The sequence below is a fragment of the Nuphar pumila genome, chromosome 9, assembly GCF_984573655.1.
Source record: "Nuphar pumila chromosome 9, dmNupPumi1.hap1.1, whole genome shotgun sequence".
NCBI classification, from domain to species: Eukaryota; Viridiplantae; Streptophyta; class Magnoliopsida; order Nymphaeales; family Nymphaeaceae; genus Nuphar; species Nuphar pumila.
In genome coordinates, this window is record NC_143257.1 from 108,742,533 (window position 1) to 108,768,298 (window position 25,766).

A 25,766-nucleotide genomic window follows, 5' to 3' on the forward strand; every position below is an offset into this window, starting at 1 on the left:
GACCCCAAACATCCGAATGCACCAATTCAAAAGGCCTTGATGAGAGAAAAGATCTAGTTGGAAATGGAATAGACTTCATTTTTCCAAAAATGCAATCTTTGCAATTAATTTCTTTTCCTTACAAAATTTGTTTCCAAAAGGAAAGAGATACATTTTGGAATAACTTGGATGACCAAGTCTTTTATGCCAAGTTTCCATATTTTTTTCTTGGACATAAGAACAAAAAAAGTTTGTAGGGAGATTAAGATGGTCCATATAATAGAGGTCTCCCTTTCTATGGCCTTGCCCAATCCGCTTCCCGGACCGGAGATCCTGCACAAAGCAACCATTAGATGAGAAAGATATTTCACATCCATGGTCGGCAATTTGAGAAACCGAAAAAAGGTTTAAATTTAATTTGGGAACAACTCTTACTTTTGGAACACAAAAATTTTGTGAATCTTTAAAAGAGCCAATACTTGAAATTTTCAAAAAAGTTCCATCGGCCGTTGAGACACAAGAGTCCTTTGAATTGATGCAAACATCACTAAGTGCATTTTCATGAGGGGTCATATGAAAAGAAGCTCCGGAGTCAAGGATCCAAGAATACGTACCGGGTGATGATGTTGAAGCAATAGCCGCACCCGATGTGGAGGAAAAAACTTTTAGCATTTGTTGGAGAGCCATAAATATTTGTCCAAGAGTTTCTTTAATGTCATTGTTTTTGCCTTCATCTTCTTTGGTGGTGGTTTCTTCAAGAGAGGCTACTTTAGGCTTGAAGGTTCCCATAAGCTTTGGACAAGCGGGTCTAATGTGACCCGGCTCATTGCAATAATGACAAACAATCATTTTTCTTCCTCCATTGTAGTTCCCTTGTTTCCCAAAATGAGGAGGCTTATAGGTTCTAACATTGTTACCCGGTTTGGATACGGCAAGGACTTCATCAACATGCTTACTCATGCCAAGCCTTGTCTCCTCTTAAGTGATTTCGGCAATAGCATCCTCAATAGGAGGAAAAATAGATCTATGGAGAAGTGAGGATCTCACTTGCTCAAATTCGGGACGTAGCCCAAAAAGAAATTGAAACAATCGCTCTTGTTCCATTTGTTTTTGTCTTAAATCAATATCTTCCATAGAAACCCACTTTGGCTCCAAGAGAGCCAATTCATCCCATAGTGGGTTTAGGGCACTATAGTAGTCTTGAATGCTAGAATCACCTTGCTTGGTGGTTCTAATCTTTTCTTGCAAGAAGTATGCTCTTGCAAGATCCTTTTGGGTATACATACCCCTCATAAAGGACCAAGCCTCATTGGCTCTACGAAATTTAGCTATATTAGCACATACCTTAAGCTCCACATTGTTCATAAACCACGCAAGGATTTTTGCATGATTGCTTTCCCAATCTTCCACTTCCTTTTGATGATTTTCAATGGCCTTGAGACGAGCATCTCCCTCAAGAGCCTTTTCGTGATCTTCTTCCATCTTTGTGAGCATAAGCTTAGGTTCCGGAACGGTCCCCATGACATAACCCCAAAGCTTCTTTCCTTTGAGATTATTCTCCATTGCTGATGCCCACATCATATAATTCTTTCCATTGAGCTTGAAAGAAAGATCAATCTTTGTCTCCATGATGTTGCCAAGAAGTGAGAAGATGTTCACTAAATGTGAGATACACGAACCACACCTTTCCTTCAAGAATCGAGTGGCTCTGATACCATGTAATGAGATATTGCGGAAATATAAAGAGTGCATACAAGCACATACAACAATGAATAAAAGAGAAATATCACAAGTCCAGGGACAATACAAGCACAAGCCTTTAAGAAGGCAACAATATACAAAGCCTCTTATTGAAAAGAGAGAGAAGCTCTCCAAGATGAGAATACACAAGGGGTTCACCCCTATTTATACAAGAGGAAGAGGAGGAAAAAGGAGGGCCAAAGGGCCTCAAAAGGAGAGCCAAAAGGTGGCTCCCATAGAGTCGTTGGGAGCCCCCAACGGTCACATTTGTGACCGTTGGGGGCTCCAACGACTTCTATGTTGGAGCCCCTTTAGGTCCTCAAAAAGAATAAAAATGAATTGAAAAAAATAAAAATAAAAATTATATTTATTCAAAAAAGAAAAATAGTTGTTTTCTACAACAACTATGTGAAATTACAAAAATATCCCTATCGGGTATTGATGTAATATACAGAATTTATATATATATATATATATATATATATATATATATATATATATATATATATAATAGGTACATTTTAACACTTTCTTGGTATAGAAGTTTCATACTCTAACCGAGGATACATATTGTCACAAACAAAGTTTGCTTCAGATATTATTGACAGGTCAGGACTTTCAGATGATAAAGTTGTTGATACTCCAGAGATTGTTGGAATGAAAATGCGAGGCGATGATGGAGTTCCTTTGGACAATCCAACTCCCTTCAGACAGCTAGTGGGATCTCTTATGTATTTAAGTATTACGAGACCAGACATAGCCCATGTTGTACATATAGCCAGTCAATTTCAACATGCTCCAACATCAGCTCATATGAGTGCAGTCATGATAATTATTAAATATATCAGAGGCACTATAAATAAGGGAGTCTTTCTGTCCTCTTCTTCTTCCTTAGATCTTATTGCATATTCTGATGCTGATTGGAGAGGAGATCCAAATAACAGGCGCTCAACAACTGGTTTTTGTATATTTCTAGGTGAATCTTTGATTTCATGGAGGTGCAAGAAACAACAAAAGGTGTCATTATCATCTACAAAAGCTGAATATAGAGCAATGACAACTACTACTATAAAAGTCGTGTGACTCAAACAACTGATTTCAGATATGAGGATTCACCTTCAGAATCCTACAAGATTGTGCTGTGACAATAAGAGTTCGATATACATTGCTCGAAATCATACATTTCATGAAAGAACTAAGCATATAGAGATGGATTGCCATTTTGTTCGTGAAGAATATTTGAAGAAGACTATTGATCTTCCCTATGTGACATCAGGATATCAACTTGCTGACTTCTTCACCAAGGCACTATGCTCACCAAGATTCAACTTTTTACTTGACAAACTTTCGGTGATTTCACCATAAGTTTGAGGGAGACTGTTAGAAAATGACATATATATGTATATACTTGAATATATATATATATATATTTATATATATATATATACATACTTTTCGTAATACAAGAGTATGTATATGTATATATATATATATGTATATATATATATATGTATATAACTATATATTTAAAGTATATACTTATATTCTTGTAATACTTTTTTATTTATTTATTTTTGCAATTTTATTTCTTTCTTATTTCTTTCTTGCAATTCTAATTAGAGAGCTGTTGGGAGTAGCCCAACAGCTATCCCAACAGCTATTTTAATAGCTCCTCTCATGTAACCTCTCTATAAATAAGGGCATGCTGCCCAACAACACTATTCTTATGTTTGTGCTGTGGAGCATTTTGTATGCTATTTTGGTTTACCATATTGGGTGAATGTATGTTTTGTCAAGTTGTTTGTAGACTTGATTGTATGTAAGACTCTTTACATGGAGATGGTGGGTGTTTCACACAAGCGTGGTAGTAGGGCAACCACAAAGAGAAAGAAGAGAAGAGAAGAGAAGAGAGAAAACTGACTACAAATGTGGAACTTCATTAGCTTTTAAAGAATGAAAGATACAACATACACAACATACACAGGACATCCCTTTTAGCTTACACAATAAGACAAAAATGATTGACTGTAGTCCTTATAACTATGTTACAAAACTACCCCTCTAGAATAGACATATGTATAAAAGTTAGGAGGTAGCACATACACATGTAATATAAGCTTTACATTCCTCAACACTCCCCCTCAAACTTGAGATGATGAGAACACAATCATTCCAAGTTTGAAAAGAAAGGGTTAGAATGTCTTTAAAGGTAGACTCTTGGTGAAACAAACCACTATTCGACTGGTGGTCTCAATGTAAGACAATGAGATGATTCCTTCCAAGTAGGCCCTATGAGCGAAGTGACAATTTATCTCAATGTGTTTGGTCCTCATGAAATTCTGAATTTTAGCTATATGAATAGTCTTCTGATTGTCATAATACAAGGTAGTGACACTCTCAACAGTAACTCCCATATCTTGCAATAACCATCTCAACCCTATGATCTCTGCAGTGACCTGAGCCATAGCACAATACTTTGCTTTTGCCATGCACAAAGCAACTCTCTACTGGTTCTTGCTCTCCCACAAAATCAAAGAATCTCCTAAAAATATGCAACACCCAATTATAGAATGTTGGTCGTGAGATATTCCCCCAAAGTCTGCATCACAATATGCTTTCAATTATAACGCAAATGTAGAAAAGAACAAAGCATAATGCATTGTGCTCTTAATATATCTAATAATCCTTAATACAACTGCCAAGTGAGAAGATCTAGGAACACTCATGAATTGACTCACCACATGTACATTGAAGGTAATATCTGGCCTGGAGATGGTCAAGTAAATTAGTCTTCATACTAATTGTCTATCTACAATAGTGCCATTAAGAAGTTCACCATCTAAATGCTTTAGCTTGCAGTTAGCTTCCATAGTAATATCTATTTGTTTTTTGTCTTCACTTAGCTTTGATTTGTCAATCAATTCAACTGCATACTTATATTGAGTCAACAAATAACCTCTTTGAGAGTATGCAACCTCAGGTCCCAAGAAATACTTTAATTTTCTCAAGTCTTTTATCTCAAAAATTTTTGCCAACTGAGCTTTCACATTCTCAATCATAGTCTTATCATCCCCCACAATTATCATGTCATCCACATATAATAAAAGTATACATTGTCCTCAAGTAGAAGATGCAACAAACAATGCAGGGTCATGAATGTAAAACCCGCATATAAAAAAAAAAATTATCGGACCCGGGACGGGTCGGGTCCGGACCCGACCCAGGCCCATCGTCGTTAGGGTTTTTAAAAAAAACCGACACAGGAGGTCTTTCCCCTGTGCGCCGCAACCCCCCCCCCCCCTTTTTCAACCCGATAAGGATGGAAATCGGGGTTTCCCGATTTCACGCATCCTCCCCCGAGCTCTTTAAGAGCACCAGTGGAGGACAAGGGGAGGCACACCTCCCCCTTGCGTCTCCTTCCCTGCGCACGCCTCCAGTGCCGCCGCTGCTGCAACCCCCCGCCGATGCCGATTGACGACGCCGGCCATCGTCGTCGGCCTCTTCCCAGGTACTCTTCCCAGGTACGTCGCCTCCTCCCTCTTCTCCTCCCCCTCCAATCTCTCTCTGTCACCTCGCCAGGACGCTGGCAGGCGGCGCACGGCCCCTGCCGCGCCCTCCCACCTCCCTCCGTGCCCATTGGAGGCCCGACAGGTGGCCTACGAGGCCCCTGTCGTCCCCTCTTCCCTCTGGGGGTGCGCTGGAGTGCCGCAGGGGACCAATGGCCCCTGCGACACCCCTGTGGGTGATAGGGAAACCAACAGGAGGTCGGTTGCCCCCTATCACCCCCGTCCCGAGCTCTCTCTCTCTCTGGCAGGGGTTAGCCCCCCTGCTGCCTCTCAATCTCCGATGGGCAGGGGCAATGCCCCTGCCATTTCCTGTTTTCCCGACCGGCAGGGGCGATGCCCCTGTCGCCCTTTGTTTTGCTGGGCTGGCAGGGGCTCGCCCCCTGCCGCCTCTTGGCTTCTGGGAGGGCAGGGGATATCCCCCTGCTGCCCCTTGATTCTCGGCACGCAGGGGGCTTGTCACCCTTGCGGCTCCGTGGATTTGTCAGGCAGGGGTCGAGGCCCCTGCCATTTGTTGGTTCTTTTGGCAGGGGCCGAGGCCCTTGCCGTCCCTTGATTCGTCATTCCCTATTTTTGTCAGGCAGGGGCCAAGGCCCCTGCCATTCATTTTTGTGCCAAGCAGGGGCCGAGGCCCCTGCCATTCCCTGTTCTTCAGGCAAGGGGGCCGAGGCCCCTGCCGTTCTCTGTTTTGCGAGGTAGGGGCCGATACCCCTGCCCTTCATTATCCTGTCTGGCATGGGCCGAGACCCCTACCATTCTGAGCTGGCGCGCAGGGACCAGTGTCCCTGCCACTTGTTACCTTCGTGAGGCAGGGGCCGAGGCCCCTATCGGCTGTTTTGTCAGGTAGGGGCCGATGCCCCTGCCATGCGTGACCTTGTTTGGCAGGGGCAGGGGCCCCTGCCCTTCGCTTCCTTGTCAGGCAGGGGCCGAAGCCCTTGCTATTTTATTGTTCTGTCGGAAGGAGCCGAGGGCCTCTGCCGCCTTGTTGTTTTCGGCAGTGGCTCGTCCCTGTCGCCTAAACCTACCCATGTCCTCGTCGCACCATTAATTATATTAGCAAAATTGAATATTTAACACTTGCATATTTACGCAACAGGTCCCGATCGTGCTCCGCGGCTCAACCCTCGTATTATCCTCACGCGTAGGCGTACACAGCTGCACGACATTCTGAGGTAGGGTAAAATCGCACAAAGGGCAATTGATGAACGTATTTAAGTTGAAATGATTAAGATGCCATGCTGGATATACTTAGATTTATATTGCTTCTGCGTTGCATATTTTCTTGTCTGCATAATTATGAGTTGGGGTATGGTTGTACTCTTCGAGTATTAATTTGCGTATTTGCTTATGTGGTTGAAGGTGGTTTCGTACTTTTTGCAATACTTATGCCCTTAATTGCTTGCATATATACTTGTTAAGACATATGTAATAATATGTAATAATACATAGGTATCAGAGCCATACGATCTTCTAAGGTAAAATCGTGTATCTCTCTACTTCCTTTTTTTCTCACACCTCCATTTTGTAGCAATGGAAGTCAAGATCGATCTATCATTCAAGCTCAATGGGAAAAATTACATGATGTGGGCATCCGCAATAGAGAATAATCTCAAAGGCAAGAAGCTTTGGGGTTATGTAATGGAAACCATTCCGGAACCCCAACTTAAGCTCACAAAGATGGAAGAAGATCAAGAGAAAGCTCTTGAAGGCGATGCTCGTCTCAAGGCTATTGAAGATTATCGTCACCAAATGGAAGATTGGGAGAGCAACCATGCAAAAATCCTAGCATGGTTTATGAATAATGTTGTACTTAAGGTATGTGCAAATATTGTAAAATTCCGCTGGGCAAATGAAGCTTGGTTTTTTATGAAGGGTATGTTTACCCAAAAGGATCTTGCAAGAAAAAGTGAGAACCACAAAACAAGGTGACATGAGCATACAAGACTATTATAGTGCTCTAAATCCTTTCTGGGATGAATTGACTCTTTTAGAGCCTAAATGGGTGTCTATGGAGGATGTGGTACTAAGACAAAAACAAATGGAACAAGATAGATTGTTTCAATTTTTATTTGGGCTTCGTCCCGAATTTGAACAAGTTAGATCCTCACTTCTCCATAGATCTACGTTTCCTCCCTTAGAAGAGGCTATTGCCGAGATTACTCAAGAAGAGACTAGGCATAATATGGGTAAAAGCATAGATGAAGTTCTTGCCGTATCTAAACCCGACAATCATGTCAAAACATACAAACCACCTCATTTTGGTAAGCAAGGGAGTGGTGGAAGAAAAATGATTATATGTCATCATTGTTATGAGCCGAGGCATATTAAACCCGTTTGCCCAAAGCTAAATGGAGCATTCAAGCCAAAGGTGGCTTCCGTTGAAGAATCATCCGCCAAAGAAGATGACTACAAGAAACAGCAGAAAGTCTCATTGTCTTCTACTGAAGCAGAATACAGGGCTATGGCAACTACTACAATGGAGCTTGTGTGGCTTCGAAGTCTTCTTCAAGATATGAGAGTCGAAATTACCGGTGCTTCGAAGCTTTGTTGCGACAACAAAAATGCCATCTACATTGCCAGCAACCACACCTTTCATGAGAAGACTAAACATATTGAAATGGACTGTCATTATGTACGTGATGAATATCTTCGTGGGACAGTTACACTGCCATATGTCACTTCAGAATATCAACTTGCAGATTTCTTTACCAAAGCTCTGCCTGCTCCTCGCTTCTTGTTCCTTCTTGGCAAACTTTCGGTCATTCCCTCGTAAAGTTTGAGGGGGGGTGTTAAGACATATGTAATAAAATCCCAATTGTAACGTGATAGCACTAAATCTATTACTTGCCTGTACGTTCTTGTGGGTCGATGTATAATTTCATTCTTCGATTATTATTTTGTGTAGTTGTTTATGGGTGTGAGTTGTGGTTTCGTACTTCTTGAAATACCTATGCCCTTGTTTGGTTGCATATATTTTTGCCTGCATGTTTCCTTTGAGTGAGGTACGATTTCGTGTCTCATGTATTACTTATGACCTTATGTGTTTGCCTATCTAAGTGGTTAAGGTATGGTTTGGCACCTCGTGTGTTACTTATGTGTTTTTCGCTTGATGTGCGGCATCACAAGTTGAGAGTTGCTTGTCGTCATGTTATAACCTGCATATGCTCACATTTATGGTAAATATGTACTTACATAAATGAAGTCTTGTGCCTATTCTGATTCAGTTGCTTTCAAAACACTAGAAGTTGTACTTGTGCATTGCAGTTCTTTAAAAGAGGGTTTCCTCCTGCGAACCCAGTGCTCTTCAAATGACACAACTTTTGCAAAGTTAAGTTTTAATCCTCGCAGGATTTCGAAGTTGCATTTGAGTCCTCCCAAGTCCGCACACTTGGGAGAAATATTTTATAACCCCGATTCGAGTTGCGACCCAATTCGAATAACCCCGATCAGGGGCATGAGCATATGAATGAGTGGGGTTCTGTTGAAGGACCCATTTTTTATTTATCAATCTAGTGTCACATGTCGATACTAAGATAAATTTTGGATGCGAGTTTGATAGTGTTGTGCCTTGCGTGAATGACTTAATGTGGCATTATGGGTTTTAAGGATGAATCGTGTCAAATGAGCACTCCTTTATTCTTTGGATCGTTATGAAGTTGTGTGTTCCTTTCTCACACACCTCCCTGGTTCAGTATAGCGTACTTTTAGACATGCACAACATGTTAAGTACTTTGTTGATCGGACGAGAGATTCGAGATGACCTTGTATCATGAAATATGAAAAATGTTGTTGAATTGAATTCAAGACTTATCTTGCCAGGATGTGTTGTATAAATTCTTTTGCAGATAAGATCTGTTGGGGTTTCTTTTGTGGAACCATTTCCCTTTCATCGTAGTCGTACTTTTGACAAGTACGACCGTACTTTTTGACAAGTACGACCGTACTTTTTGACAAGTACGTCTTCTTACGTTGCGATGATTGGATAAGTAGGTTGTGGCAACCTCGATGAGTGCAAATAACAAAATGTTGTGATCACCTAAATAAGTGATGTTTTCGCCTTCACCGACAAGATACTCGAGTTGGTCGAAAGACCAGAGTATGTAGAATGGGTCTTCAGTTAACTACCCCTGATGTACTCATTCGAATCGCTGACTCCTGTCAGGAGAGAGGACAAAAAGGTACAAAACTTCGATGGACAGGCCATTAATGGCAGTTACGAGCAAAAGACTCGGCTTCCCCAGTCATCGGAGTTAGGGGAATGGGACTACAATAATTATCCTAGGTGGTAGCTCTCCATGTTTGGTATGCATCCATTGTTTATGCTGCTTTGGGGATTTCTCTCTTGGTCACCGATCGTCCCCTTAGGTGCGGACTCAGTCAACTATCCGGGTTATCATAAAATAAATAGCATAATAAACCCCCAGATCAGTCTAGGCTGTTTCTAGAGTCGTGCCTTGTGCGTACCCGCTTGGCCAGATAATATCAAAACATAATTTAAATCCGATCACACAATGTGTTCAGTTATGCACGTATGAAAGTTATAGGGTACAACAAGTTCAATACTTATGGAATTGTGTGTGTGGTTGATGAAATATTGTATTTTGCCAGTTAAATTTCTTATGCAGTTTTTTGCTTGTAGTAGTTAGCCTACTTGTGCCAGTAAAATGCTTGTAATAATTTTAGCATTATGCTCATGATAGTTTGCTCTATGACTTTGCTGAAAGCAAATTGCTATTTAATTGTCTGTCTACTTGACATATTAAATTATTCTGCTTAATTATGTTCTATATTGTCCTGTCTGTGCACCTACCAGTTTTTAGTGAAACTGACCCATTTTATGGGCAGATTTTGGATAGGTAATATAGTCTGCGATGACACGATGGCGTGATGAGATCACGATAGAGCTCTTTCTCTGACGTTTCGCTCCTGAGGACATGTTGGTAAATTTGGTATAAAGGGTATTCCAAAATTTCTCTTTTTATTAAACCTTGAGTTACTAAAGCTGTTTTAGTAAACTTCTTCTCGGTTTCAACAAACAAATTCTCCATCATTGAAATTGCATTTCAAAACCATTTGATTTCAGTAGTTGTGCGGAATTCGGCAAATGAAAGTTTACGCTGTAATGCACTCAAGGTCCATTGACTTGTGGTTTTAAAAATATCATTTGCCGCTGAAGTACTATTTAAACTCTGATTATTGTATGATTTCAAAGCTTTCTAAACTATTCTAAAAGTTATAAGTCCTGGATTTTTGGGGTGTTACAATGAAAGCTTTGTTTGAGCTCTAATTTCATAATCACAATATTGAATTTGTCAAACCAAGCTCTTGGAGCTTGCTTCAAAGTTTCAAACCATGCAAAGCTCTCTTCAACTTACACACTCTGCCCTCCTTATCATCTACTCTCTAAGCGAACTCCATGTACACTTTTTCTTCTAGATCCCCATTCAAAAAGACATTATTGACATCTATCTGCCACGAGTCTCACCTTCTAGCTGCAGCCACTGCTGATAAGGTTCTGATAGTGGTCATATGGTTTGTTGGTGCAAAAGTCTCAGCAAAGTCTATCTTGAATTGTTGACCATATCCCTTTTCTGCAAGATGAGCTTTGTATTTTTCTTTTGATTTGTGTGCCTTGGTTTTGATCTTGTTTATCCATTTACATCCAACCATATTTTTTCCATGTGGCAGCTTTACCAACTCCCAAGCCTTTATTCTTTCCAGTGCCTCTAACTCTTCAAACCTATGATACCGCGACACAATAGTTCGATTGTCGTACCCATGTTGACACCGGTATGGGTACCAGGCCGCATTGCTCCAGTTCCGGTCGGATCAAGTCTTATGCAAACCCAAACCTCAGAAAAGAAAAAAAAAACAATATCACCCCCTCCCGAAACCCTCGACTCTCTCCCTAGTCTCGCTGTCGAAACCCTCGACTCTCTCTAGTCTCGCTCTTCCCCCGCTCTCTGGCTCTTGTCTTCCCCTCTCTCATTTCCCCCTACTCTCTTTCTCTCTCTCTCGATGACTTTAAGGTCACTTGAGAGAGAGAGAGAGGTAAACCATTGGAGTTGGGGGAGGGGAAAATGAGGGGGGGGGGTGGTAAACCAGAGGGGTTAGGGGAGAGAGAGAGGAATGGCCCGTACCTAGTGCTGCTGCCTCCGCCTCCTCCAGGGCTTCCTTGCAGAGCGAGATCGATGAGAGAGAAAGTCAGTGCCCGTCCCACACCCTTTTTCTTCTTAATGAAATTAAAAATTTCATTGAGGCCCCTACCAATCTTGATATTCTTAAAAAAAATTCTTTTTACTCCTTTTTGAATTCATAATAGCATCTTCTTCCTCTTATTTAAAAATAACCAAAAGATTCCTTTTTATATTTTTTCAAACACATTTTTAAAACACCTTTTATTTAAAAAAAATCATTTTAACCCTTCTTCCCCTTTTGCATTTAAAATGCTATTATTATTTTCTTTTATTTAAAAATATTATATATATAGCCTTATCCCTGTATCCACATTTTTCAAACTTGCCATGTCGTACCCTACGTATCTGCACCGTATCTGTAGCTAGGTGACAGCTTCAAACATAGCTTTCTGCTACTCAGACTCCAAGATAGGACTTGGTTCATAATAAGATCGAATCATGGCCAAGAATGCTTGGTGAGTAGCAGAAAAAGACTCATAAGAAACAAAACGAGGAGGAATTGAAGGATGAAAGCTTCTATGCACTTGAGGAATAAAGTAAAATTCAGGTGCTTTCTCTTTAAGATCGGTCCGAGGAACATTGGGACTTGGCTTAAATAAGACATCTCTCTTGATCATGTTGCTCAAGGAAATACTGGGTAGTAGCATCGGAATTTCAGTTGACTGATATCTTCATCAAAGCGCTTTCCTCTCGCCGATTTCATTTTCTACTTAACAAACTTAAAGTTTGAGGGGGAGTGCTAAATTGTAACATAAGTATATATATTTAATCATATTTAAATTGAAGCAGCATCTTTTCTTTGATTTTCACATTAATTCTTAACATATAATTATGCAACTATAGTGAATCTAACATTAATTCTCTACTCGACGTAGGTATTGTGTTTAGGATCATTTTAGTCACTTGTGAAAGGAATTGAAATGAAGTGTACTTGTGAAGGTCTGGGATTGACCAAGATAATTCCTTCATTGTATCATTTCCTTTTGTTGTGTAAATGGAAAAAAGATAATGAATTGATGGTTGGGGATGTTAAGTTATACATGTATATATATGTATTTATGTACATACATACATATATATATATATATTTGTTTTACATTGTACTTATATACATATACATATATATATATATACATATATTTTATTTATAATGTTGTAATAGGTAATACCCTCTAGGGGTATTTTCATCTTTTATAATAGGTTGTGCCCATTAGGGGCACATTAGTCTTTTATTATTATTATTTATTTTATTTTTATTATTTTTTTTGCCTTTTTGTAATAGACTAAGGGAACTTTGGTCAAAGGCCCTAAGAACCGTTGGGATCATTACAACAACTATATTTATAGCCATTGCAATGCTCCCGACAACTCTTTAAGCCTCTTAATGTGTATAAAAAGGGGATCTCACCCCATTTATTTTTAATGTTTTTCCTAAGCATTCTACATCAATAAAAGATTATTATTTTATGCTTTTGTGTTCTTTTGCTTGTGTTCATTAATGTCTCTTATAATCTTATGTATTTTCCATTGGTTGGATTGTGTGTTGTCCCTTTGAAGACATGTGCTTGTGCACATTTAGGCTCTTTGTAGCCATTGTATGCACTTTGTGCTTGTGTAGTGCCTTAGTGCCTTTGTATTATCTCCTACTAGATTTATATTTGTGTTTATGCACATTGTACTTTTGCTTTTCGCTTATTTCATTTCATGGTATCAGAGCTAAGAAAATTTTCTTGGTATTTTGTCTCTTTGGGTTTTTGGGATTCCTTGGTTTGGATTTGTGCCTCGTGAAAAAATAATGATCGATGTATGGCTTGGATTCAAGGGAGATTTTGACTCGGTATGTATCTTAAATCTTTTGGTTATTTGTGTTGTTTATCTCATGCATTATACATGAGAAAAACACTCATTTTTTATATTTGAAAAATTATTTGTTATTTCTTAAAACTTTTTTGAAATCTCCTTTGTTTTATGAGTGTTTATTAGCAAATGATTGAGATTTTTGAATTCCCTTGGGTATATGGGGTTATTTAGCAAAATATTTTAATTTTTTTTTCAAAAATATTGTTAGATTTAAATTGCATTCATATTTGTACTAGTTTATTAAAATGTTTTCATAAGGCTTATATTATCTTATGAAATAATAATTATGCATACATGTGCGTTTATAAATCTCTTTATCTAATATGTATGTGATATAGCATTTTTTGAGTTTATGTGTTCTTGACACTCAGATGCTTTATTTGAACACTTCATGGTTATAAATGTCAAATCATGTCTTTATGTATGACTTCAAATTCATGCCCTTTCGTTTTGAAGGTTGCATACTTTTAAATTATCTTTTGTATAAAGTTCTTTGTAGTCTTATTTGATACTATATATTATTATAAAGAAGTTTTCCATGCATAAGCACTTTAGAAGATTTTGATATGCTCTCTTTATAAATAACATATTCATATTCTTACCTTGGTTAGATTTGTAATATTGTATCTTGCCATGCATTAAATTTATAGGATCATAATGCTCTTTTGATTTTATAATGCTTTTTCTTTATGCTTGTTTTGTTCTTTTGGCGCTTTAGTAGCCCTTGTGGTTGTGCCCCTTTAAGGCTTGTTTTCTTGCCTCTTGGGAGGTATTTTTATTGCACTTGAATGGTTTATGCCTTGTGATTGTGATATTTCTTGGATTCATGGCTCCTTTGTGAACGCTATCTTACATGTTTTTACATTGTGTTACCTCACATGAGATTTAAGTATTATTCTTTTTTGTATACTTGGTATTAATAAAATTTGTGAGTTTTTGAGAGCCTTCCTTGTGTATGCCCTTTTTGAGTTTTGTAAGTGTACCCTTTGTGGTTCACTTTTGTTCTTGTCCATTTTGTACCTATTAGACATTCTTGTTGAAGACTCATTGGGGGTCATTTTATCTTGTCATATGATTGCATTTATTGCATATTTTTACTAAACTTATATGAGGATTCAAACTCTTGTTATTTCACTTGATTTGAATTTTTTTTGTCAAATCGGTTCTTATTCCTTGGAATGTATCTTTCAAGGATTCTTATTTGCCTCTTTATATGGCTTAGTCCATCACTCTTTTATTCGATACATCCATTATTATTTGGTTGGCCTTTTCGAGGTGAGTTATGTGTGTACCTCGATGTTGCGGAGCCAGAGTTAGTTGTTCGGGGTGAGTTATATGTACACCTCTATCTTCTTGTCAGTATAGATTGTCAAGTTTATGAGTGTCGTATTGGCACTTGTTTTGGCTCTGATTGACAGTTGATTGACCTATGGTTCTATGAGTGAGTTGTATCATTCAATTACTTTTTTTATGCATCTCGGTGTTGTGTAGCCAAAGTTAGTTGTTGAGGTGAGTTATATGTGCACCTCTATCTTTAGATTGCCAATTTTATGAATGTTGTATTGGCACTTGTTTTGGCTCTGACTGACAGTTGATTGACCTCTGGTTCTATAAGTGAGTTGTATCACTCAATTGCTTATTTGGCCTTTGTTGTTTATTGGATGCTCGTATCAATCTTTGTTAGTGATGACTCAATTGTTATTTGCTTGTGATTATAGTGGTCTTTATGGATTAAATCTCATATTATTGCAAAATTTATTGCTTTAATTTGAATATTATTTTTAAATCTTCTTGCTTTTTGACATCAGTTTGTCTTCGTTACTGTATTTTTGCCTATCTTGCTTTCTCCTCTCTTTCCTCTTATTTGAGTAATTTTTCTTTAGATAAGAGATTTTGTTTTTTCAATATAGTGAGTTATGTGCACCTATTGAAATTGATGTTTACAGTTTTACAATCATTTGTGAGGTGAGGGACGTGCACCTTTTATGGTTGTAGCTGGTTGTTATTGCCAGTTTAGATAGCTAGTATTGCTGGTGCATGGCCACTAGTTTGGTTATTGCTGACATTTTTGTTTGATCTCTTGTCCTATGCGTTGATATACTTGAATTTTTAAGATATTGAGTTGGAGGTCAAAGAGGTGTTTGCTTGTAGTGAGCAAACTGTTGTTGAAACTTGCAAATATCATTTCTTTAGATATGTTTTGTTGTATGTGTGATTTTTAAATATCTTCATGTTATTTTTAATCTTTTTTACTGTCCGTTTTTCCTTGTATGGAAAATGCTTATTCATTAAAACTATTTCATGCATCTTATTCATTTTATTGAGTTGGAGGTCAAAGAGGTGTTTGCTTGTAGTGAGCAAACTGTTGTTGAAACTTGCAAATATCATTTCTTTAGATATGTTTTGTTGTATGTGTGATTTTTAAATATCTTCATGTTATTTTTAATCTTTTTTACTGTCCGTTTTTCCTTGTATGGAAAATGCTTATTCATTAAAACTATTTCATGCATCTTATTCATTTTATTGAGTTGGAGGTCAAAGAGGTGTTTGCTTGTAGTGAGCAAACTGTTGTTGAAACTTTCAAATATCATTTCTTTAGATATGTTTTGTTGTATGTGTGATTTTTAAATATCTTCATGTTATTTTTAATCTTTTTTACTGTCCGTTTTTCCTTGTATGGAAAATGCTTATTCATTAAAACTATTTCATGCATCTTATGTGCATTTTATTGATAATAATAATATTTATATTTTTAAGATTGTTGATAGGCCCATTGTGCTTGTTCTCATTCATTATCATCTATATTAAATATGCTTTAATTGCATGGTGGATATATATGTTGAGGATATTTAGATATCTTGCATTTTTGTATGAATTTAATTAATTCCTTGTTTATTGTGAACTCCTTGAGTTCTTACATTTAATACACATGTCGGGTTTTTTGATGAGATGACTCTTTATTTGAAAATTTACCTAAGCCTTTGGAACTTTATTGCAAAATTGTTTGTCTAATATGTACTTGTCTTTTGGACTTTAGTGATAAAAAATTCTAATATGTTCAAAATTTGTTTTCTTGAAAAATATATTATTTTTATATGATTGTCTAAATGAGATTCTTAAAAATTGATTTTTATATATATTCCTTGTGTCGATCTTAATGGCTATTGTAACTTGCTTGAATTGTTGCTAATATTGCTAAAACATTTAAATTATTGATTAAAGTAAATATCTTACTCGCTTTTTAACCTTTATATCGATATTAAACTTAATCATCCTCTCTTTATATATATATATATATATATATATATATATATATATATATATATATATATATATATATATATATATATATATATAGAAAAGTTGTAGTTGCACAACCCTTAGGTGCACAACTACCTTCGAAATTGCGCTGGCCGTCCATCGCGGGGCTTGATGGACAGCTAGCGCAAAAAATGCTAAAATGTGCTATTTGTGCGTTTTAAAGGCGATTTTTGAATGCGGATAAAGGGAAAAAATGTGCAAATGGTGCATTTTGCCCCTTTTTTGCATTTTTTGGCCGTCCACGGTTTTGACCACCGCTAAAGGGGAAAAAATGCACAAATAGCGAGTTTTGCCCCTTTTTCGTTTTGTTTTGGCTCTGTGATGGATGACCACAGGCATTCCATCGGTAGCTGCACACCTAAGGGTTGCACAACTACCACTCACTCATATATTCTTGTTCAAAATATATTTGTTTTAAAGCTATATACATATAACATATAACTTTTTTTTGACTATTGTCTTAAAATGTTTTCTTTTAAATCTGATATCTTCCTTTGTATAGTTGAAATCTCTCTCTTTTGTTTTCTCCTAAGTCACATGGGTACATGTATGGGTGCAAGTACAGAGGGTACAACACAACAATTCCAAAAAATGTGGGTACGGGGACATGACGGTATATATATGAAAAAAATTTAAATATTATATAAATATAAAATAAATTTAAAAAATCAAAATCTATTATTCCTACAAGAAAATATAAATTAATTTAATATTTAAATAATTAACATTTAAGATTTAACAACCAACTAAAGTAGTAACAGAACATGATAACAACTTTTATTTAAAGAATCAAAATTCAATAACTAGTAAAGCCACAACTTCAGCATATGATTACCGTCTAGAACATCATCAACAATAACCCCTCTCTACATGAGAGGCAATCCGTTGATAGGAATATCGTATCTGTCGAGAGGGAGACAAAGATGAGAGACGAGTCGAGAGGGAGACATAGAGAGAGACAAAGACGAGAGTACTTGAGTTGCACAAAGAGGGCGACACTACAAGGGACTGAGAGAGATGACGCTGCGAGGGGTGGAGGCAATACTGTGAGGGGTGGAGCTGAGAGAGAGAAAGCGAGTTGGGGGGTTAGGGCAGAGAGGACTGAGAGAGAGAAAGAGTGAGAGTCGGTGGGAGGGGTCTTTAAAAAAAACCAACACGGATCATTTTTTTTGGACCCGACCTAACGCAGTGCGGGACTTGATCCATGTCGTATCCACATTGCGTCCCATGTTGACATGGGTACAACACCCCAAATAGAGTGTCCATGTTACATAGGTTCTCTCTATAGGTCCTTAAAGATGACATGAGTTGAGAAAGAAATTATGTTTTTGATGTATCATGAAGATTGAGATAGCCAATGAAGGCATTTGGTGAAGACTATCAATGAAGACTTGGATCCTTCCATTTGTTTTTGTATTTTCAAACTTTCGGTAATCACAAAGTAAGTTTGAAGGGGTGTGTTAAGTTGTACATGTATATTTATATATATTATGTATGTATTTACATACATATTTATATTTGTTTCATATTGTACATATATATATATATAATTTATAATATTGTAATAGGTAATACCCTCTAGGGGTATTTTTGTCTTTTGTAATAGGCTGTGCCCATTAGGGGCACATCAGTCTTTTTATTCTTTTCTTTTATTTTTATTGTTTTATATTGTTTTTTGTAATAGGCTAAGGGCACTTTGGTCAAAGGCCCTAAGAGCCGTTGGAAACTCCCCAACGACTATTTATCATAGTTGACAAACTCGTGACTTGGATTAGGATCGCCCAACCCTTGACTTGCAAGTCAGCGGGTCAACTTGGTAACTCGGACAAGTTAGGACTATGCATTTTCTAGTGTTAAGATATGAAAAAGATCAAAATCCATACTATATAATCACTAAATTAAGCACATTACATCGATGACTAAGCTATATAAGTATTCAACTATGCATAATTATTAATATTTATGAGTTAAAAACATATGATTCTTTATAACAAGTATTCTTTTATGGTTTTTATGCATTAAAACCACAAAATGCATGAGAAAAAACACATAAGAGGCATGTGGATCAGCGGTCTTGAATCAGTGACCTAGTTGGGGTCCGATCAGGGCCAACTGCTCTTTGAGTCTCTTGATGTGTATAAAAAAGGGATCTCACCTTCATTTGTTTGTAATGCTTTTCCTAAGCATTCTACATCAATAAAAGATTATTATTTTATGTTTTTTGTGTTCATTAATGTCTCTTGTATTGTAATCTTATATATTTGCCATTTGTTGGATCGTGTGTTGTCCCTTTGAGGACTTGTGTTTGTGCACATTTAGGCTCTTTGTAGTCATTGTATGCACTTTGTGCTTGTGTAGTGCATTAGTGCTTTTGTATTATTCCTTAGTGAATTTATATTTGTGTTTCTGCACATTTGTATTTTTGCTTTCCGCTTATTTCATTTCAAGGGAGTCATAATTGTCATTAATGTATTACGTCCTTCCAGAATAGCCTAATGAACTTGATGGATGCTCCCTTGAATGATTCAGACTGATTTCCTTTTATATGATCTTACAACTTCCAGCAACAATTTCTTTTTCTCTGCCTGATAGATTATGCATTGATTTAGCTCGATGTTTTCTCCTTTGTGCTATTGTTGAGCATTTTGCAGATAATGCACCTGCTGCTCTTGTTAGTCTTGTTGGTCGTAAGGAGTATGAACGTTGTGCAAAGGATGTTTATTTTTTCATTCAGGTAGCTTGCTAGTTCTGTGTTGAGATATGGCCATGTTTTTTCTTTAATTTAATTTTGGGAAGTGGTTTTACTATCACCTGCTTTTGATCTCATTGATATTATTGCTTGAAAACATTCCACTTCCCAAAAGCAGTAATATGGTGTTTGGAAGTACATCTATATCAGTTAAATTCTGAATGCAAGCTGAAAATATTAAGTGTTTAATTTCTTGGTATGCATTCTACAATTTTCATGAAGGATTTTTCTTTTTCTTTTTGCTCCCATTCAGTCTGCTGTTTGTATGAAGCAATTGGCTTACAGCCTTCTTGAGTTGCTTCTCGAAGCAGTGTTCCCTGAGCTCCATGACGTTGTCAACTTATGCCACACAGAAAAAGAATGCTTTGGAGATGTTGAAGAGGAATAGATCACATTTTGGATCTTGACTGGTTTTGGTATGTTAGATTACTAGTGGTGGTCTGGATTGGTTGCTCAAAGGTTTGGTGTGAGCTTGTCCAAGCCTGCAGAAGGGGCTCCTTGTGTTTCTCATAGTGATCGACTATCACCTCTTGTCCATTTTTGCGGTAAGTTTCTTTGGCTGTCCCCAGTTGAAATTTGAAGCCATGTCTATTCACCAAAAATTGATGATATTCATATAATTGTTGTCCAATATTGTCTTCGCACATTTGGTTCAATGTGCGTAATGGTCATCTGGTATCATGTTCTGTGACAGTTCTGTTATTGCAGAAAAGTGAAGGGCCTGAGTATTGTCTGGTTTATTTTTTCAGGTATTTGGTTCAGAGTGGATTGAATTCTTTCAGGTTTCTAATTGTCTCTTATACAAAGTTCACTGTACATAGAAATCATGTTGTGAGGTTATCATGTTTATAATTTTTTTTCATTAAATTTTTTATCCAATCTATTTCTTCCCCTTATTTTTGAGATATGGGTCTTGTTTAGGAGTTTTTGTTATTCAACATAAATGCTACTTCTAAATTAATTTCCCAAGCGAAGGGAGAAAAGTGCAATGAATTCTATTATGTCAACCTTGATATCTTTGTGGACTTGGTATGATCATTGTGCGCATATTTTGATGTTAACTTTAATGTCTCTTGACATTTCTAGTTCAATATCTTCATTTTCCTGCCGTTGGCCTCCTGACCTAAGAGAGTGGTGGGTACATGCTATTACGCTACTTGTTTTTTCTTTTTTTCATGTGGAACGAAGAAAACACCCCTGTAATCAGAGACCTAGTTGAGCTGGACTTCGCCGTCGTACCTAGGGTCGCTGTTCAGGTTGTGTAAAACTATGGTGCCCTCTCTTGATCCTCGGGGAGCCTCCTGCTTTGCTTTACTGCCGAGGGTGGCTACACAGGAACTCAAACTTAGGGTAAGGGGATTTCTTCCTATCCACGAGCCTGAGGCCATGTAGGCAACTCCTTGGGGTCTATGCTCTTATGGTTAGGGCTGGTAAATGAGCTGAGCTTGAAGTGTTAGCTTCGCTCATTCGTGTGGCAAGCCAAGCTGAGTTTGAGCTCATAATGAGCTCGAGTTAAAAGAAGTCGAGTTTGAGCTGACTTGTTTATAGAAAAATGCATTGTTCTAGAGCTGAGAGAAATAGAATTATAAAAAATGAAAAATGACAGTCTTGTATGGTAAAAATGACATTTTTCTAAAAACCTTATAATTTGTTAAATTTGCCTGATGGCCAAAGCCGTAAATAGCTAACTTTGTTAGGACCTTTTTACCCATCGCATGCATGGAACTTACAAAGTTTGCATGATATATCGTTTCACTCGTTGGGTATCACAAACTCTCACTTAAAAGGAGGTTTGGAATTTTTTTTGCGGATCTCATGAAGCACGCAAAAATTTATGTTATTTATGTGGTTTTTTATGTTAATTGTAAAATTGCAAATACCTTAATAAAATCATATATTTTATACCAAAGTTGTTGAACATCGTGTGAACCTTCTTTCTCCTTTATTTAACCCATACTTAAATGTACGTTTGCATATATTTTTCAAAAAAATTATACTATACGATTAATTTGACATATTTTATGAAATGCCTTTTAATTTTTTATATTTTTTTTATGTTTAAAATTGTAAATATCTAGATTTAAAAAGACTTTTTTACCCTTTGCACGTGAACTTCCTATATATCCCAACTTCTTTCAAATATATAACCTTTTTACAAAACATTCTTTTTTTTCTAGATTTGTATCTCATTGATCTGACATCAAAAACTTTATTTTTATAGTCATTAAAAAGTTGAGACACATAATAATAACTTTTATGTTTTGAGAACCGAAAACCCCTCTAGGGTTCTCATTTTTGAGTTTCAAAACCAGAATAAAAATATACTTTGCAGACTTGAACAAACAATACTTTTTCAATGACACTTCATTTGAAAAAATGATTAACAAGCGATAAGATATAACCCTGATAATATTTCTAAAATAAGAGATAAATAGGTATAATTGTGCCTTTTTTGTTTATTCTATGATATTTTTTGGTCATTTGCATTGAATCGTTGAAAAAATAATATAAAAAAATAGATATGGATGTTAACTTTCTAATACCACTAAGATCACCTTGATCTGATGAGAGGTTAGAAAGAAACATCATCTTCAATATAGAGAATGATGATGAAATTCACATAAAATGAAAAAGTCTGCATAAAATACATGCGAGGATTAGAAAGTTTGCATAAAATATACATGAGAGTGAAGAAGTCTGCATAAACTATAAGCAAGGATGAGGAAGTTCGCATAAAATGAGAAAGTTTGTATAAAAATAAGTGTAACATCCTGTTAAACTCAAACCTCAAAACTTCACAAATATCTTACTAAGTTTGCATTACCTTACAAGTTTGCATAAAAATAGGTGTGAATATCCTGTTAAACTTCAAAAATTGCATGTATTTAAAATAAAATCACATGTTTAGGAGGAAAATCTTATATATACGAGGAACTCCACATATATTTAGGAGAAAATCGCATGTATAGGAGGAACTTCATATATATTTAGGAGAAAACCACATATTTAAAAAGAAATCACATATATATGAGAAACTTTACATATATATATATATATATATATATAAGACCAAAATCACATATATAAGAAGAAAATCACATATATTGAGAAAAATTATATATATAGAAAGAAAATCATAACTCATATATATGTTTTCTACAAAGCAGTCTCTATTCTCAGATTTGTATCTCTTCAATATGATATCAAAGATCTATATTTTTACAATCATTAGAAAGCTCGGGCCTATAATTTTCTTGTTTTAAGAGCCTAAAACCCCTCTAGGGTTCTTATTTTTGAGTTTCAAAATCAGAATAGTCTATCTTCTAGAGAATATTTCTCCCTAACTACTCATCAGATCAAGGTGATCATAGTGACATTGGAAAGCTAACATCTCGATCTGTCCTTTTTCTTTTTTCTATTTTTCTTGATTTTTAATATAGGTGGTCAGAAAATAGCATAGAATAGACAAAAAAGGTGCAGTCACACCTATTCTAGTCTGTAGAGTATGCTTATATTCTGGTTTTAAAACTAAAAAACAGAAACCTTAGAGGGGTTTTCACTTTTGACTCAAAACGAGAAAGTTATAGGCTTGTGTCTTAGCTTTCCAATGACTGCAAGTTTTTGACATCGAATCAGAGAAATACAAATTTGAGAACAAAGACTATTTTGCAGAAAATAATCACGTATTTGAGAGAAAATTTAAGTATATTTTGGAACTTCGCATGTGCAAATGGTAAAAAGGTTATTTTAAAATCGAATATTTGTGATTTTGGACATGGGGAGAATAACAAAAATTATGGGGCATTTTGAGAAATGTGTCAAATTAGCCATACAGTACCATCATTTTTCATATATTTTTTGTAGCCTTAACAAAGTGCGCAAAAATAGGTTTTGCGAACCTCCTTATAATTATAACTTTGCAAATACCTTAGTAAAATTGTATATATTTAGTACCTATACAATACAATTTTTATGAGAAAAAATGCTTATTTTATATTATGAACATAAGAAATTTTGAGATGTGATATATTTGCGTCTCTCTTCACAATTAGATATGCAATCTTCTTATAAAACATGCAGATTTTCATACAAGCATAGTATAAAAGCAAGACTAGGGTTTAACAAAATCTAGGGTTTTTGTGGCCTCCAACCAGTGAGAAATTGTGGTTATTTTCTCTGGGCCAAGCATTGTCAGTGAGAAGATCAGTGGCACTTCATCAGTAAAAAATAATCGACGGTGAGTTTTTTGGTAAGCGCATCTTATGGTATGGGTGTGATAAGAAATGAAAGTTTGCAATTCATTCTCATCATAGAGAACGCGAACGATGATGATGAAGAATTGATGTGAAGTCTATGGATTTAATGAACTGTGATAACCAGATAGATGCGTTGGACGATATTGATATAGAATAAATGGTATACTATATTTTTTTTCATTAACACATAGTCGACGTATCTCATAATCAGTGTTCAATCACATGATATGGATGAGATAGAAAAATTAAGAGAACAACACAGATTATAGTACCAATGATGGTATACTGTGTTTTCTCCTCATTAAAGATGCAGTGATATTTAGCATTTTTGAGGCCCAAGAGATGAGGTACCTTTGCACATACTTTGTTTTCTCTCCATCAAAGAGGCAATGAGAAATAACATTTTTATGAAAGAATGAAATAAATATAATATATGAGTGACTTCATTTTGTAAAAGAATGAAATGAATGCAATGTATTACTATTCATTTTTTTTATTAAAGAATGACATGAATGCAATGTATGAGCAACTTTATTTTGTGAAAAAATGAAATGAATGAAATGTATACGCAACTTTATTTTGTGAAAGAATAAAATGATTGTAATGTATGAGCAACTTCATTTTGTAAAAGAATAGAATAAATGTAATATATGAGCAAATTTAGTTTTTGAAAGAATGAAATGATTGCAATATATGAGCACCTACATTTTGTAAAAGAATGAAATGAATGCAAACAAGTTTGCATATATTTTATGCCAGGATGAGGAAGTCCACATATATTTTATCAGGAAGACCTCATGAAGCACACATAAAATATAGGCAAAAAATGACTAATATTTGCAAGGATGAGGAAGTACGTATAAAATATATGTGAACTTTCTCATCCTCGTATGTATTTTATGTGGACTTAATCATTCTCTCCTATATTTTATGTCAACTTCCTCATCGTTGCAAATATTTATCATTTTTTACCTATATTTTATGCAAATATCGTGAGATCCATAAAAAAAATTGTGTGAATCTATCTTTTAATTAGAGGGTGCAATACAACTTCATTAAATTCATTCTAACTAAAAGTGGTCATACATATATTCACTGCATTAATTTATATTCATTAAAAAATAAACCTGCTCATACATATATATTCATTTTAATCATTTGAAAATAAACCCGCTCATATATATATATATATATATATATATATATATATATATATATATATATATATATATATATATATATATATATATATATATATATATATATATATATATATATATATATTCATTCGATTCATTAAAAAATAAACATGCTACAAACATTCATAGTATATAGCTCGATATTAGAGGGTTTGGTAGACTACGCCACATAGGGTCATTAATTGATGAAATAGGAAGACTCAACATCAAGCTGTTTGTTCTTTAGCTTCTTAATGCCAAACGGGTTACTGATTTTGTCTACAAACTCTCTCTTCTCTTGAGAAAATGATTGAGGTGAAACCACCTCATCTACATGGGTCATTGTCAATCGATTTTGCCTCAATTATTTGCTTGAAAAAATAGAGGGTCTGCAGACAAAAACAATAACCGAACTGACACTAAGAAGCCAAAAAATAAATCATCTTCTCCAAAATCTTGTCCACCTCGGCCATGATATCCTCCCTTTGTTGTTCCAAAATCTTCGTCATTATTGCTTTTTAAAGATGAAAACAAACACTAAAATGCGAACCATTGCTTTTTTACTATCGAAGCTTCATTATAAAAATTAAAACATTATAATTAATGTTGGTAGGGACTTTCACAAAATATGGGAAGGTTCACATTTAAGTCTTCAGTAAATTTGCGAATCTCTTATGCAATATTTGTGAAATTTTGACACGTTTCAGTTACATAAAGTTTACATATACATTTGTGCGAACTTCGTTCTATATATGTGAATTTTGTTAAAACATATGTGAAGTTAAACTGAACCATGTAACATCACAAATAGTAGATGAAGTTCGCATATATTTTATGCAAATACTGAACTAAGTTCGCATATACCTTATGGACTTTCTCATTCTCGCAAATATTGGTCATTATTCGTCTATATTTTATGTGAA

The 25,766-nt window shown here is 35.9% G+C and overlaps 1 protein-coding gene across 3 annotated transcripts in view; it reads left to right on the top strand.

Annotated features, from left to right (window-relative positions):
• LOC149828833 (uncharacterized) overlaps positions 1-20,414 on the top strand; it is a 96,557-nt gene extending 76,143 nt beyond the window's left edge. For all 3 annotated transcript variants that reach the window (XM_090017751.1, XM_090017753.1, XM_090017752.1), the window contains 3 exons: positions 19,312-19,394; positions 19,663-19,954; positions 20,159-20,414. In XM_090017751.1, coding sequence (XP_089873877.1) covers positions 19,312-19,394; positions 19,663-19,797 — 218 coding nt within the window. In that variant the 3' untranslated portion in view covers positions 19,798-19,954; positions 20,159-20,414. The remainder of the gene's footprint in view (positions 1-19,311; positions 19,395-19,662; positions 19,955-20,158) is intronic.
• Positions 20,415-25,766: the final 5,352 nt, after the last annotated feature.